We start from the raw sequence: 16,550 nt of genomic DNA, 5'->3' as shown, positions 1-16,550 counted from the left end.
GATAGAGGCCTCGGAGTATAATTGACTGACTGAATAAATAAAGTTTATCTTAGCATGTATTGAGCACAGCATAATTTTTATCTGTTATTTCTAGATATAGGGGAAGAATAATTAAAGAATTGAGCAAGAAAACAAAGCTTGGGTAATGTAATAAATGTGAAAGGTTTCCTTTGAAACAGTGATTTTGAGTTAAAATTAACAGTTAACACTGAAATTGTGATGCAGTCAAAGACTGCAGAGGACTTGCAGCTCTGGAGAAGATGTGTAAAGCTGGAGTAGATTTGGTCCCATGGAAATTTTTATTTTACTTAAGATGAAAGAACTGTGTCTTGAAAAACAGTTGGTATAGGTTTGGAGAATTTTTCATTCAAAAATCCATAGTCTATCATTTAAGTTATGATTTCATTAAATTACAGAGCAAAAGATTGTCTTTTCCCAAGAGCCTCAACCACCCCTTGGTTCAGCAGTGAGGGAGGTGTTATTAATTCTTTTCAGTCTCTAGGGAGAGTCAATAATTGACTCCCATGTGGGGATATACTAGGAAGAACTGGCCTAAGTAGATTGGAAAGAACACATTGATGTTTCAGGCTGCATAAAAAGGAGATGTCTAAGAAAAGAGTTAGCTTCATGGAGAAATTCCAAAGGTTGTTTCTTCTGAGAAACTTAAAAAATAATCACCCGATAGAATTTCTCCACTGAAGTTCATCCAGTTCTTATAGACTGTTTCTTGTTTATGGTCTACAGTGCTTAAGTCAACCCCAAATGAAGAATGGAAGAACATATTACTAATGTTAGAAATTCCAGTGCATTTGAAAGTATCCTCTGAATGAACCATTTTTGATTTTTCAAGTCAATGCTAACTGTGGATTTTAATGTTTTCCTAAGAAATACAGGAAAATTATGTGAATAAGAATGCAAAAATAAGTAAAATAGAAATCATACATTTTGAGAAAAAGTCTTTAAATCTGACACCTAAGTCAGTGTTGTTGAGTTTAAGAGAATAATTTTTGATAGATAAATGTATAATTTATTCAAACAAAATTCCATATTTTTCTTTCTTTTTTCCCAAAGTAAATTTACCTTTCTTACACAATACTCCTAAACTTTAAGAGTAAATAAAAGTGTAAATATCTTTTTATTTTGGGGTTCACCATAAAGCGTTCTAACATCCTAGGATGCTAATTGAGATGCCTTATAAGAAGTAGACTTATGCATTCATTTATATCTTAATATAATTTTGTTTTGTCTCTAGGTCAATATTCTATTCTATATAGTTATATAGTTCAAATATGTTGGTTCTTTTGTATTAACTTGTTTTCCTAATTTAAAATACAAATCTTTGCATCTTTAATCCTTTCTTAAGGTATCTTGCCTTGTTATATTTAGCAAATAACAAATTTTATACAATAAAAAATGAGAATGGTCACAATAACAATTGTATGTCACCTGGTATGTTGCACCTTAGTCCCTTACATCGACAATCAACTGATGGTACATAGCTGGTCATTTTCAGAACCTAGGGCAATGTACTATAAGGCAAAGGATATATGCCTCAGACAGTACATCAACTTGACAATTTAAGATGTTTTCATAAAATCACCCTATAACAGGGTCCCCCACCCTCATCAATCAAAATCTCTCCATAAATGGACAACTCAGTATACACTTAGCTAAATCATATTCAGTGAAACTTAATAACGATATCCACCCCTGGGGTTCAAATCCACAGAAGGTAATTTCACAAAGCGTTTGTTTTTCCCCAAAAGAAATTTAAGATAATTGAAAATAATGGATTAGGAAGCAAATACTGTATTGTCCCTACTGTGTGTAATCGTACCCTTCCCGGTCCCTCCCTCACCCCACTACACATAAGTCACAGTGCAAGGATTAAAGGTAGCAAAAGGGGTAATACAGTACCCATAATAAAGGGCTCAGGGGAGGAACCAGCGCTCCACCCCATCCAAGTTGGAGCAAGATTATCCTATATAAAATAGAAATATATAGTTTATTATTAGTTAGAAATCTGATATGACAGAACATTTGGTGTTACTTTTTTGTATATGATGCTCACTGTCTGTTTCCCTATCAATTAAGACTTGAGTTCTTTTGAAAAGGCATTTAAGACTTCTTAGGTTAGGAAATTAAAGATACAAATTTAAATACAAATTTCATTTTACCCTAGGTATTCATGACATTAATTCACTCAGTTCAATTTTACAAGTTGAAAAGTTTGGACTGGAAATTTGAAATACAATAAAAGCTGTCAGCCAGAAATGTGCATAAAACATGCAAAACGAAAAGTGCAACGTGATGATTATTTATTTATTGCTTTCTAACCCTTATCAAGCACTATACAGCATGCTTTATTCAGTAATGTTGCATAATAGCACATGCTTTGAAAGAATGATAGAAAAAACAAAAATAAGATGAGTGTCTGATTTAAACTTTGACACAGCTATTGCAATTTTATACTGCTAAGGAGAATTAAATGAGAGTTTCTGAATATATTCTAATCTCACTTCCTGGTTACTATCATCATCACTTCCAATTCACTATTATCCTTGATTATGTTTTGATAAAGTACATAATTCACATACTAGAAATACAAAAATAGAATCATTAATAAGATTATTTTGACTTTACAATGCCAAACAGGTGCTGAGGAGTTGAACTTTTAGTGAGGTGCACATGGCATCATGATGAGGCAAGGAGCCATAGTCACAAATGCAGAAATTTAAATGAATAGTTTGATCACTTCTCAGTCTCTATTAAAAATTATGCTTTAATAACTCCAACTTTCAAAAATGAATCATCTATAATACATAAAGCATCACTGATTAATGGATAGCTTTTTCTGTCATTTTGTTATGGAAATAGTGTTAAGTATGAATATAAATTATCATGGATTTAATAAACTTCTAAAAAGATTAATTTGGAAGATTTGTCTTTTCTAACAGCCTCATATGCTTATCATTGTTCAGATTTGGAAGCCTTTTAAAATGTGTATTTTAATTCAGGCAGCATATTTTCATACAGAATGCATGAAAATGATGTTCTTCTTGAAAACTGAGACTTCTATTCTAAAATGAAAGTATTATTTTAAAATGAAAACACATTACATTTTTTATATAACCTAGAGAGGGTTTCTGACACATTTTAATAAGAATGTGAATCTCTCTGTGAGAAAAGGTTATTTGTATTGTATTCTGATTAACTGATTATAATGGGAAATTTTTTCATATGTGTTAAGGAAATTAAAAACAAATCTTAAGTTCTTAAATTACAATCAATTAAAATTATAATAGATTTCAACTTAGAAAAGAACACCAAGCCATAAGGTAGTAACAGAGCAATACTTTCTGTTCAGCTCAACATTTCAACAGCTTTGTTTACCTAAGTTTCAGAACTTAAAAATACAAAATTAATTTTTATTCTGTGCAACTTATATACATGGTTCATGTTTTAAAATAGCTATGGAAAGTAATAAGTCAATAATGGAAAAATTATAGCCCATGATAAACTATGGAGAAGGTTGAATATTCCTCTGGAAAGGTCAGTATAGAATTTTTAGTGACTGACAAATGAGGATTAAGTTAAGGTTAATTTATGAGTCACCTATGACAATGAATTAAAAATTACAAATTCTGTTGATTTTTTCATAAATATTTTGCTTTATTGTCATGTGTGACTATAATACTTAAATTACTATGATTTATTTTAAAAAATATTCATTTATTATTTTTTACTTTATGTGTATGAGTGTATTGCCTGCATGTATGTAAGTATGCTCATGTTGTGCAATGCCTTTGGAGGTCAGAAGAGGGCATTGGATCCCCTGGAACTGAAGTAATGGACAGTCATTAGCTACCGTGTGGGTGCTGGGACTTGAACCTGGGTCCTCTGCAAGAGCAGTCAGTGCTTTTAACTGCTGAGTCATCTCTCCAGCCTACGATCATTATTTATGTATTAAGTTAATGCAGTTACAATTGAGGCTGTATGAAGTATAATTCAATTAATATTTAATACCTGCCCTTGAATATATCACACTAATCCAAACTTTGGCATTATAAAGACAAAAAATTTGACAGTTCTTCATTTTTCCATTGTACTCATATACTTGTACGATTCATATTATTTTCAGTAAAGTTCCTTAAGCTCAGAAGGTCATCACAAAGGAGAACTACAGGACACAAATTAACTTTAGGTAATTATTATATCACTACACATAGTACTTTAATAGTGTATCTGCTTTTTAAAAAAATACAGGATTAAAGGAAACTCCCAAGAGAGATTAGGAAATAAGTTCACTTTAATTAGCAAAGCAGATAAATGATATTTTATCATTTCAGAGGCCTATGTTCCTTTGCATATTACAAGAAGTAAATATGCAACAGAGAAGAGGGTAAAGTAGCAATTTTGCACGGAGTTGCCATTCCTTATGCATGCGTTTTCCTTTAGTACAATCAAGTTTAGTTTGGTTATATACATTGCTTCAGAATTTTCTTTTTCCTTACCCTCATCCCTTCAAACCGTGATAAGGCTCTTAGTGGTCTCAGAGCTCTTAGTGTCCTGAGGGATTTGATGGCCCCAAGTTCAGAGTAACCCAAGGCATTTGCTGTTAAACTGACCAATGAAACCTGCACAAGTAACAACCAATAAATGACATCACTATTACTCAGTTTGTAGTTCCCATGTAATACAAGCAATATAACTCTTATAGATTTTCAGAAGCTGAATGTTTGAGCATTTTTTTAGTGTTTTATAAATGTAAGAAGAAAACAGTTTGATTCAAAGAAAGATGTTTTAAAGACATTAATTAGCAATTACTTCAACAAAACCCTTTAAATGCCATAAAATTTATTAATAGTTGAGTTAGTTTAAGTAGTTCAGTAAATAGTTTGGACAAATTTATAGAATAGACTCTAGGGTGTAGTTCAGTTTTGACTATGTGCTTGGCATTCATGAGGCTCTTGATTAAATCCCCCAAACTGAAATACCACTGCTACCCCTACGACTGAATAATGAAAGAATTCCAGGTGGAAGGGAATGTTGCTGGCTATCCTTTTACTTTGTTGGTGCTGAATTTTGGACTTTCCTCATGGATAGGCATAAAACACAATACTACTATTCTAATGGGGAAACAAGAAATCTTTACCCTAGTTAATACACTCAACTAATTATAGCCAGAATTCTCAGAAATTAATGTGTTAAATCAGTTTTGAAGGTAACTTTTTGTTTGTCTGACTAATACCTTGTATTTTCACGTCACATTTATTTCTATGTAAATAAGTAAAATGTTCTTCTGTTATGGAACTTCCTCTGCATTTGCTGTAGAAACATACTTCTGCCATAATATCTGGCCCAAAATAGCCAACCAGTGAATATTTATTAACATAAATAAATAGATTGGTTTCATTTGCATGAAAAAAGATCAACTAAAAAGCTTTAGGTATATAGTACTCTGAATAAAGAAATTATAGGTTTATAGTTTCTCTGGTTTGGAAGAAGCTGGTTGGACAGCTTCACATACAAGGGAACCTATGTCTGCAATCTTTGAAAATTAAGTGCCCTAATTGCCCTATTTAGTGCACTTTTAGACTACCTCAGAGGTGGTATAATTTTGGTTTTTACATTGATCCACATGAAAAATTAAAATAAGACATTAAAAAGTATCATTTTCATATTACTCTATAACAAAATCAACTTTTAATAATAATGAAATAATTTTTCTTCCACGGAAAAGTTAAGCTCTCAGGAATTTTCAAGAGGTAGCATAGTAGATTTAGATTCTAGTGTAAAAATCTATGAGTTATGAAATACAAGGTCACTTCTAATGTTTGGAACTTCCCTCTTATATTATAAAGCAGATTATTCCTTGGCAACTTCCATCAATCCACTCCCTTCACGATATCCTCATTAAGCAGCCTCATTTCCATTCCGAATCAAGGAGTAATAAAACCTGCATGACAGCTCAAGAAACTGTCAGTTCTGCTAGATTATGAAGCTTTTGGTGGGGTGAGGAACATTGCCTATGACATTATGATATTTTGGACAAATTTTTTAGTGCTAAAATAGTGCATAATTAACGTGAAATGAAACATGATATTGAGCTTTAACACATGCTGAAGTCAGTTACTTGTTTTAAGTAAATGCAGTACCGATCACTGGGAATTGAAACTCTCTAAAACATTGTTTTATGTATCAAGGATTTTCTGAAAATCTCATTTGTAGCTAGGAAAATTCCCTCCTTGACATAAAGTCAGCATGTCTTTCCCTACCTTCAGTATACCTTACCTGTAAAGGAGTTCAAATCTATGCTTTGAAAATTTTCAGCAGGTAAGAGATTTATAAAACTGTAGCACTGCCCACTATTCCTGCTGCTTACCAATTAGCTTTATTATTAGGGGCAGAAAACCAAGGAATGGAGGGGAGGAGATACATAGCAGAGTTTGTCTAATTTAAAACATGGATATTTTAAACTCCTTGCTCTTTATATTTCCTATTGTATTTTTCCTTATAGACTGTCAATATGGTTTTTACATTTTTTTCCTACTAGATGGTATTTCCCTGTGCTGGATAGCTTTAATGTGAACTTGACACACCTGGGTTGAGGGAGCCCCAATTGGGGAATTGCCTCTATTGGACTGGCCTGCGGCCATGTCTGTGGGGCATCTTCTTGATGAGTGATGTGGGAGGGCCCAGACCACTGTGGGTGGTACCACCCCTGGGCAGGTGGGCCTGTGTTGCATAAGAAAGCAGGCTGAGCAGGGGCCAGGGGAGCAAGCCAGTAAGCAGTGTTCCTCCATGGCCTGTGCTCTAGCTCCTGCTTCTAGGTCCTTGGCCTGAATTCCTACCTTGGGCTCCCAGATGAACTGTGACCTGGGAGATGTAAGCTGAATAAACCCTTTCCTCCCCAAGTTGGTAGTGGTCAGAGTGTTTTGTCACAGCAATGAAGAAACAAACCAGAAGAGAAATTGGTACTGAGAGTGGGGTATTGCTGTGACAGACCTGATCTTGAGTGTTTTGGGAGGACTGTGGAAGTGTTTGGAACTTTGGGCTGGAAAAGCCATTGCGTGCTCAGAGTTTGTCCCTGTGGAGCTTAGAACAGTTATGCTGAAAGAGTTGTAGACAATGGAGGCCTGGCTTGTGAAGCTTCAAAGGGAAGCTGAGACTATCAGGGCTGTTTGTGTGAGATTTTGGATTGAGAATCTGTGGGTTCTGGTTGGCTGGGGCTGAAGAATCAGCTGTGATTCAGAAGAGACCAGAACCTGAAGTAAAACCTTTGCTTTACTGGGACAATTGATGCTGGTTAGCTGGGGCTGAAAAATCAGCTGTAAGTAACAAGAGACCAGCATCACTGTGGTGAAGTCTTCTGGGAGGTATTTCCTCAGGGTCAGCACACACAGGGGACCTTTGCTTCTATCTCAAGCTGGAAGCAGAACTTGGTAATGTGTAAGAGTCTCCTGTACAGTTCTGGTGTTGAAAGCGTGAAGGGGTCACAGACAGCAGATGAGGCTTGGCACTCTGAGAGGCCAGGAAAGGCCATAGGTGAAAGTGCTGCTTCAGTTGCAGCGAAGACCCCAAGATTGAAGGGGTCATGGAGAGAATCTGAGGCTTTTCACCCCAAGAGGCAAGAAGAGGCCATTGGTGAAGGTGTAGCCTCAGTTTCAGTGGAGACGCAAGGTTTTTGGAGATGGTGGGACCATGGGACAACCACCAAGGACAGCAGTAAATGTGGAATGGAGCTGGCCTGGGTCTGCGAGATGAGCTGAGTGTGCTGTGGATGGCAGAGTCAGAGAAGTGGAGCTGCCAGGACCCTTTGGAAGCCAGAAGATCGTGAGTGAATCCCAGATGTCCAGCCTTGAGCTACTTTACTGGACTTTGGTTTTGCTTAGGTGTGCCCAATTCTTCCCTTTGAAATAAGACAGTACTTGTTTTGGATTTTACAGAAGCCGACCCACAGTTAAGAGACATTTAAAAGAGACTATGGACTTTTAAGTGTTTGGATTTTTAAGGACTGTGGGGTTTTTAAGGTTGTACTGTCTTATGTTGTGATATTAATGTTAATATTGTGTCTTGGGGACAAGAATTGGAAAGGTTATGGTTTAATAGTGATGTGTTTGTGCTCAGTGGGGAATTTCCTCTATTGGACTGGCCTGTGGCCATGTCTGAGGGGCATCTTCTTGATGAGGGATGTGGGAGAGCCCAGACCACTGTGGGTGGTGCCACCCCTGGGCTGGTGGGCCTATGTTGCATAAGAAAGCAGACTGAGCAGGGGCCAGGGGAGCAAGCCAGTAAGCAGCATTCCTCCATGGCCTGTGCTCCAGCTCCTGCCTCCATGTTCCTGTCCTGCGTTCCTACCTTGGGCTCTTTGATGAACTATGACCTGGGAGATGTAAGCTGAATAAACCCTTTCCTCCCCAAGTTGGTAGAGTGTTTTGTCACAGCAGTGAAGAAACAAACCAGAACACTCCTAGATGGTATCTCCCCAAAGGTATTTTAAATAGTTAAAATTAGTCAATGACTTCCAAGTATTACATGTCATCGGGTGAGCGAATTTTGGGCTAAGCAGCCTAGCCTGTCATGGCAAGGCAGTGGTCAGAGTTACATTGTTTTAGAATTAGAATATAAGAAGAAAAAAGTACCTCAAACAGAAGATGCAATATATAAGATACTTACATCAACAATTAAGAAATCCAGCCAACACCATGCATTGGTAAAATATGTTTGATAGCCATATGCCACCCATTTGAGAAGCATTTCCAGAATGAAAATGTAAGTAAAAACCTTGTCAGCATATTCAAGCATTGTTTTAATTGTCTTTCGCTGGTCAATATATATATCTTCAAATGCCTGTAAAGAAAAAGTTACACATTTTACTTTACAAATTCTACTACAGTCTATAATCTACACTTTTCTGTTCCAATGTCTAAATGGTATTTCCTTGGGGCATAAAGGCCCAAGCACAATAGCTGTCAGAGGATGGTTGGTTTTAAATCAGGGAAAGCTGTACTTTCCATTGCTACTAAAACCAGGAGAGTCTTTATTATTTCAAGATTCTTTCTGAAGTGAAAGTATAATCTCATGACTTAAGTGACTACTTCAGGAAGTAGTTCCTGATGTCATGTTGTAATGCAGCTGTTCCAAACTGAAGCCACATCTTTCGTTTCCTTGGCTGTGGTGTGGCTTGGGGTTACAGTGGTTGTCATGTTTGTATGAAGCCTTGAGATTGATTGCTGCACCATAAGAGGAAGAAAAAAATTCATCTCATTTCTTTTATTTCCTTTTGAGGCCTTTTGTTTCCCATAAAGGGGAATTAAAGAAATAAGGAATGAAGGCTTGTTTTTTTATAAAGCAGAAATTGTGATTAAACCACTATCCAATTTTATTAAATGCCCATCTGCTGGATTCTATTTTGTTTATGGATTTTTCTGATAATTTTATTTCTTGGCAGAGAGATTGTGTGATAATAATGGTAACATGACATTACTTTCTGATTTGATCTGAGAGTATACTATTCTAATATGAACCTCCATTGACACTCTATTTTTAAGTAGTTGCTTACTTTAATGATGAAAGAATATTTCTTGTGTAAAGTGGCATGTGGAATAATTTTATTCATCAAGAAATCTTCAGGAACAATATGTGTTCATGTTAGAAACTTGTAACTGTGTGTTAATCAGGCAAGCTCTTCGTGTTAATCTATACATAAATGTATGTATGTATCATATATCGATATGTACCCATTTTATTGCTTAAATATTTCATTATATCTGTAGTTCTAAAATACCATTGATATATTTATACATCTATAGATCATTTTCATGTGAATCTAAATTGATTTTGGTGAAACCGAATACATTAATACATTAGAAATTTTTATTTATTCTTATTTTATGTGTCTGAGTGTTTTGCATCCATGTGTACTAAGTGCACCTATGCGTGTATTGCCTGTTGAGTGCAGAAGAGGACATTGGATACTCTGGAGCTGGAGTAATAGACAGTCATTAGCTTCCATGTGGGTGCTGGAAACTGAACTCGTGTCCTCTACAAGAGCAGCTCTCATCCACTGAACCATCTCTCCAGACCCAACACATTCTTATAAAAAGAAACCAATCTGAAAATAATTACTTAGGCATGCTGCCAACTATCTATTGCTATCAACATTCTTGTTTCCTGAGTAGTCCAAGAACAGTGAACCCAAGTGAGAAAAGACAAAGAAGTGGTCCCTAAGGACTTACTAAGTGTCCATATTGAGTTCATCAGAATTTAGAGGATGTATAATCCCAGAACAGGACTTTCATGAACTACACTGTGGTTTCCATATTTTTTGTTTTTGTTAAGGAAAGAGAAATTGACACTTCATTTATTTTGTTTATAATGAATAAGCAGAGAGGTCAAATTTCCAAACTACTTAATAATAAGCAAGCATGATTGGAAATATATGTACATACAACAAAAGCAAACCCAGAAATGACTGGTCATTGAGTATGCAATGAATAGTCTGGAAGATAATAGGTGGGGTTACACCAGAACTTGATGGTAAGACACTGTTTCTGAAGGTACAACATATGTGAATTGTAGAACAAGCAAGGAGAAATCAAGCTGGTACTGACTTTAATGCTTGATCAATGCTGGCTAGCCTTTATAGTACTAGAATTTTTTATGAATGCTAAAAGAAAAATAATCATCAACCTTATGCAGCTGTGAACCCCATGAGCTACAGTAACACCTGGCTTGGAAAGACCTGCCCACTTGTGAAATAGTGGTGCAGATGTTATGGGAGTAACCAATCACCTTCAGGTGGATATAAGGCCCACTTCACAAGACAGAACCCATACCTGGCTCTGTTGTCAGGGCCAAAAACCTGTAACCACATAGGTCACAGGCCATGGAGGAGGACCTACTATTATTATGCTGTCAGTATTAAACCAACATAATATTAAACTGACTTCTAGTGACTTACTGTTATAACCATACATTAGTGAATCTCTCAGGACTCAACAGAGAAGTTTCTTCTTGCAGCAAATGTTGATTAACACAGAGCCCCAAAACTAGTCAATGTGCATGAATAAGAGACTTTGGAGTGCTCAGCCCTAAACGGGACACCTATATCACCTCCTTTCCTCCCAAGGTTCTGGATCTTTGCAGAAGAGGGGCAGAATTGTAAGATCCAGATGAGGTAGATGAATACAAGGAAACATACTATCTGAGCACCACAGGGTAGTTGCAGATTTGAACTTATAGCTCTTGTGAAAGCATGTATAAGACTTGTGTAAGACCAAGTTAGGCAAAAACCCAGTATGAAGATGGGAGGTGGGAGGTGGGCTAGAAGTCCCAGCCCTAGCTGAGAAGCTATTAGTAATCTACAGCTTTTGGGAGAGAGGGTCAGTTTTCTTTAGGGGTGTATGCTTGGTAGGTTGACCAGACTCCAAGGGATGGGCCCATACTCAAGAGCATTTGGGGAGCACAAACTCTATAGGCCTAAAAAAGCAGAAAAATAGCAATGGAAAACAAAGTTAGGTGGTAGTAGAGTGGGGGTAGAGATAGGGTAGGGTGTCTGATTATGATCAAAATACATTGTATGGGATTCTCAAAGAATCAATAAAAATATTTTTGAAAAGGTGGGGTTATTGAAAACACACTGGAAACTAAAGGAATGAAATAGAAAGGATTAGTAAGTCTCCTGTGTGAGGAGATCTTCAAAGTTGGTATTGCAGCACATTGGGTTAATATTCACTCACCAGTGCACCACTACTCAGGAGAATCATGAAAACAATGAAGGTCTCAAACCAGTTATGCTCCACTATTCGGAAGCATGTTCTTCTCAGGTTCCACCACTGCTTTCCTCTCCCTTCTTCCACACTGATTTGACAGCACTTGAATCTTTGTACACAGCCTGCAAGCATAAGGATCAAGTAGGAGGAGATAAAAAAGTTCTGCTGCTTCCCTTACATTCCTTGTCAAGTCCTCTTTCATCTTTTAACCAACACAGCTATCCCTAGTTTGCTGGGCTCTTTAAGCTTAAAGCAACAGGAGTGTATTCATGAGCAGTGAAAAATTAGTGGAAGTCATTCCGTGTCTGTAAATGGTTCCTCTGCTAAATGATATTACTTTTTTTATCAAGATTATCTTCAAAGGAAAAGCTTTGTAAATTACAAATACTGAACAGTAACTTGCCTTTATTAACCTATTGCACTCTGTTATAGGTTCTCTAGAAAAGGACTTCAAAATGGAATTAATAATAGTGAAAAATTACTTCTTAAAGAGTATATGAGTGACACTATGGATCTGATGGGATTTCTTTTGGTGCTCCTAGAAGTATGTCTGTGATTTTCAAAATTAGTTGAGTTCTCTAACACATGACTTGCAGGACACTGCTTTGATCTGTTTTTGTCTCTTTACACTGTTCATTTATTGAGTAAAGTCTGTAGATATCTCTCTAAACACCATGGGGGAAAATAAAAAGATAAAGTAAAAAGGTACAGAATATATACCTGTGCCCAAGCACTTTACATTCCGTTTTTAAACAAAAGATTAAATACAAAAATCTTGCCCTGAGGCAAAAAGGAAAAGTGGAGAAAGAGCAAAGATGTCAGAGGAAACTAGAGAAAGAGAAGGGGGGGTGGAAGGAAGGAAAAGAACAAGGAGAGAGCTAAGGAACCAAGGGAGGAAGGGAAAAGAATAGGAAGAAGGAAGTAAAGCAACACGCAGTATTACAAAATTCATAAGGCAACACGGACATTTTTTTGTTAGAGCTGGTCATCAGAACAAGAAAATTCCATGATGGTCATAGGAAGGCAGTTTTGAAAAGATTTTGAGTGATATACAAAACTCATATGGGGGGGGGAAGGAAAACTGAAGATATGTTAGGTATATTAGGAAAAGAACAAGTAGAAAAATAGATTCATATTTCTCCAACTGAAATCCCCAAGAATATTCAATCTCAAATAATCAGTGTTAAACACATGTGCATATAAGCAACAATAAATGGACACAGGTTATGTATATCTATCTATCTATCTATCTATCTATCTATCTATCTATCTATCTATCATCTATCAACAATAATAGTTAAAGAGGTCATGAATTTGCAAGGCACTTGGGGGGGAAGATATGGGAAGATTTGAGGGGGTAGAATGATATATATAAATACAGTACTCATGCATGAAATTATAAAAAATTAAGTTAAAAAATATAAAGTATTTTTTCTTCAGACGCATGATCCCTGCCATGTTATAGAAGGAAATAATCCACAACACTAGGTTCTAAAAACTTTTATCTAACAACATATTAGGGATAATTGAAAAAAATCTATTGCTAAGTTTTATTCTGCTTAAGCAATCCACTGTGGGTGATTAAACCTGTAAAGGCTACACTCCGAAGATGAAATATTGACACACGCATGTTCATCTTTACCTTCAGTGAAACAGGCTTCAGGTTCAAGAGTTTCTTCAGGCTCCATGACAGGCTGTTCTTCTGCAGGTGCCCCAATGTCCACAGTGCTACCTTCTGAAGAACTACTGCTTTCATTAAGTTTCTGTACATGAGATGGACATAAAAAGCAAATTCCTTTAATTCAGTTCATCTAGTGAGTTTATTTTCTGTTGCGTTTTGAAAAAAATAAATTTAGAAGAGGAAATAGGAAATCTTGTCTATATTAATTCCTTTTAGAGAATTCACAGCATTATGCATGAAATCAAGATTTCCATGTTGTGATATTACAAATAACCATCAACAACATGTACTGAGTAAACTTCTATCCTATGGACTAGGAAAGGAAGAGAGGGTGAGGGGTTGGAGGATGGAGGAGGAAAAAGAGGAGAGTCAAAGGAAGAGAATGCCTCCTTCGAAGGAAATAATGTTGTTAGGCTATTCTGTATTTTAATGTTTTGCTGTGCATATTTCTTTTTAAAAAACATTTTATTTATTATTTTTATTTTAAGTATATGAGTGTTATGCCTGTATGTAGGTAAGTGCACCCGTGTTGTGCAATGCCCCCGGAGGACAGAAGAGGCTGTCGGTACCCTGGAACTGGAGTTACAGACAGTTGTTAGCTGCCATGTGGGTGCTGGGATTTGAACCTGGGTCTTCTGCAAGAACAGTCAATGTTCTTAACTGCTGAGCCATCTCTCCAGCACCAACTGTGCATATTTCTTTAACAGTGTCTTACTGTTGAGCACATGTGATCTATTGCTTTAACTCTTGTTTGTAATATTCATTGTTAGTATATCTAGAATTTCTTATTATAAATGTGTCCATATTTTTATATTCCAAATGCTCTCTGGACAGAAGTTATACAGTAGGTTAGAAATACATTGCTAAATAACTTTAGACTTATCAAATAAGCGATTCAATTACTGGAAAATGTTTTATAGCCTCAAGTATTTTAAAAGTACATCAATAAATGTATGGAAAAATCAGTGTATCCTTCAAAAATATTGTTTGTACTGATATTCTGTGTGAAGCTAAAAGGAAGAAGTCCAATGAAATAGAAACGTTTCTCATAGATGAGCAATACTAACAGGACACATGGCACAGGGTTTTTTTTTTTTTTTTTTTTTTTTTTTTGACTTCTCAGAAGGGAAGAATGGCAAAAAAAAACCGAAAATATCAACTTACTCCTAAGACAGGAATTATTTCTGAATATTCTTTCTGATATGGACAAAGTGTCCTTTAAAACTTTGGTAAGAGTAATTAGTGCATTTGTTAATTTAGTTAAGTAATATTTTTTGAAAACCAATAATGTGTTAGATGCTTATTGTTCATTGGTAACTAAAACATCCTTGGCCCTATTTGGGATTTGCAATAAAGTACGATACTTTGCAAACTATAGATTTATGCAGACCCTAAAAGGCATTCAGCAACACACCAACACCTACCCAACATCTAATATTGTTTTAAGTAATACAATTTAAACACTATTAAAATTATTAATAAAAATTCCAGATATAGCCGGGCGTGGTGGTGCACGCCTTTAATCCCAGCACTCAGGAGGCAGAGGCAGGCTGATCTCTGTGAGTTCAAGGCCAGCCTGGTCTACATAGTGAGTTCCAGGAGAGCTGGGGCTACAGGGAGACCCTGTCTCAAAAAGAACAACAACAACAAAAAATCAAGATACATAACAAAAAGTTGACATTTGAGGAAAATTCTTTTTGTAGTTGCTCAGAGGAAGATGGCTTCTATGTCTGGGTCTGGATCCAGCTGATTGTTTTCCTTTCTTTTGAGTTTCTTGTAAAATAGAAAATCACAGGTTATTGGGATTTGTGATAACACAATAGTTCATAGTTTTGAGTGTTCACTTTGAAGATTACCTCTGAAATTACACAGATTTCTCACAAAAAACTGATTTTGACATCTCAATAAATATGACTTTGTCCTGCTTATACCATTTAAGAGCTGGAATCTATGCTGTTCAACAGAGGATGCCATATCAAATGGATTTTAAATATAATTTTGGACTGCATTTGTTTCTGAATGATCTTACCTTCAATTCTATCATTTTTACCATTTATACCCAGTGATAAATTGTGGACTTTCTATTCTTACAAATGAAGAGAATCATCAAATCATGGACTGGAGTCACCATCTCCAGCATTCACGATAATTTGGTCTTCTGAAAATCTTTTTGTCTTATCCTCAACATGACAGGGATTCAGCCCTTGCCATAGGGTGATAGTTCTAGGCTGTGATTTTCCATTTCAATAAGTAACTAGTATCATACCATTGCCTTTTATTGGCATTATTAATTTTATAAGACTTATTCCTTATTTTATAAAAGCCATGTGAACAACAGGGGCTGGAGAGATGGCTCAGCAGTTAAGAGCATTTGTTGCTCTTGCAGAGAAACCAGTTTCAGTTCTCAACACCCATATCAGGCAGCTCACAACTCCCTATAACTCATGTTTCAGGGATTCCAACACTGTCTTGTAGCCTCTAGACACACCCATAAGCATGTGGTGCACATACAGTTAGGCACATACATACACATAAATAAAAATAGATAACAGTTTTTTAAAAACTATATAAGCAACATTTCATCATCACCCATTATCTTTCACTGTCAAAAGCACTGTGTGCAATATGCCTATTTTTCATGTAACAATCCGTGAATCTGATTTGAGTAATCTGACATTCATTAGTTACTAGAAAGCCTACCTTCCCTTGTGAATAAATTTATGTGTGGCCAGAAATTCAGAGGAAAGTCAATTTTAATAGCAAAATCTGACTTCCTGTACACACAACTTATTAGCTAGATTTAATCTCTACCTTTTTTGTGATCGACTGATTTTTTATTTTTTTTTTATGTGTAAGAGTGTTATGTCTGCATGTGTAAGAGCACCTGTGTCATACAATGCCAAGGAGACCAGAAGAGGGTATCAGGTCCTCTGGAACTGGAGTTACAGACTGTTGTTAGCAACGGTAGGTGCTGGGAACTGAACTTAGGTCCTCCACAAGAGCAGCCAGTGCTCTTAGTCACTGAGCTATCTCTCCAGTCACTTCTGTACATCTTTTAAAATCTCAAACAAGAGTCAGAGTATTGGATATCA

The 16,550-nt window shown here is 36.1% G+C and overlaps 1 protein-coding gene across 2 annotated transcripts in view; it reads right to left on the bottom strand.

Annotated features, from left to right (window-relative positions):
• Positions 1 to 16,550, bottom strand: part of LOC103732330 (sodium channel protein type 1 subunit alpha) — a 202,892-nt gene that overhangs the window by 14,937 nt on the left and 171,405 nt on the right. For both annotated transcript variants that reach the window (XM_008830884.2, XM_008830891.1), the window contains exons 18-21: positions 13,420 to 13,540; positions 11,745 to 11,899; positions 8,680 to 8,853; positions 4,515 to 4,637 (exon numbers count right to left, since the gene is read on the bottom strand). In XM_008830884.2, coding sequence (XP_008829106.1) covers positions 4,515 to 4,637; positions 8,680 to 8,853; positions 11,745 to 11,899; positions 13,420 to 13,540 — 573 coding nt within the window. The remainder of the gene's footprint in view (positions 1 to 4,514; positions 4,638 to 8,679; positions 8,854 to 11,744; positions 11,900 to 13,419; positions 13,541 to 16,550) is intronic.

The sequence above is a fragment of the Nannospalax galili genome, unplaced genomic scaffold (genome assembly GCF_000622305.1).
Source record: "Nannospalax galili isolate Female #2095 unplaced genomic scaffold, S.galili_v1.0 scaffold514, whole genome shotgun sequence".
NCBI lineage: Eukaryota > Metazoa > Chordata > Mammalia > Rodentia > Spalacidae > Nannospalax > Nannospalax galili.
This window is presented reverse-complemented; position numbering and strand designations above follow the sequence as displayed.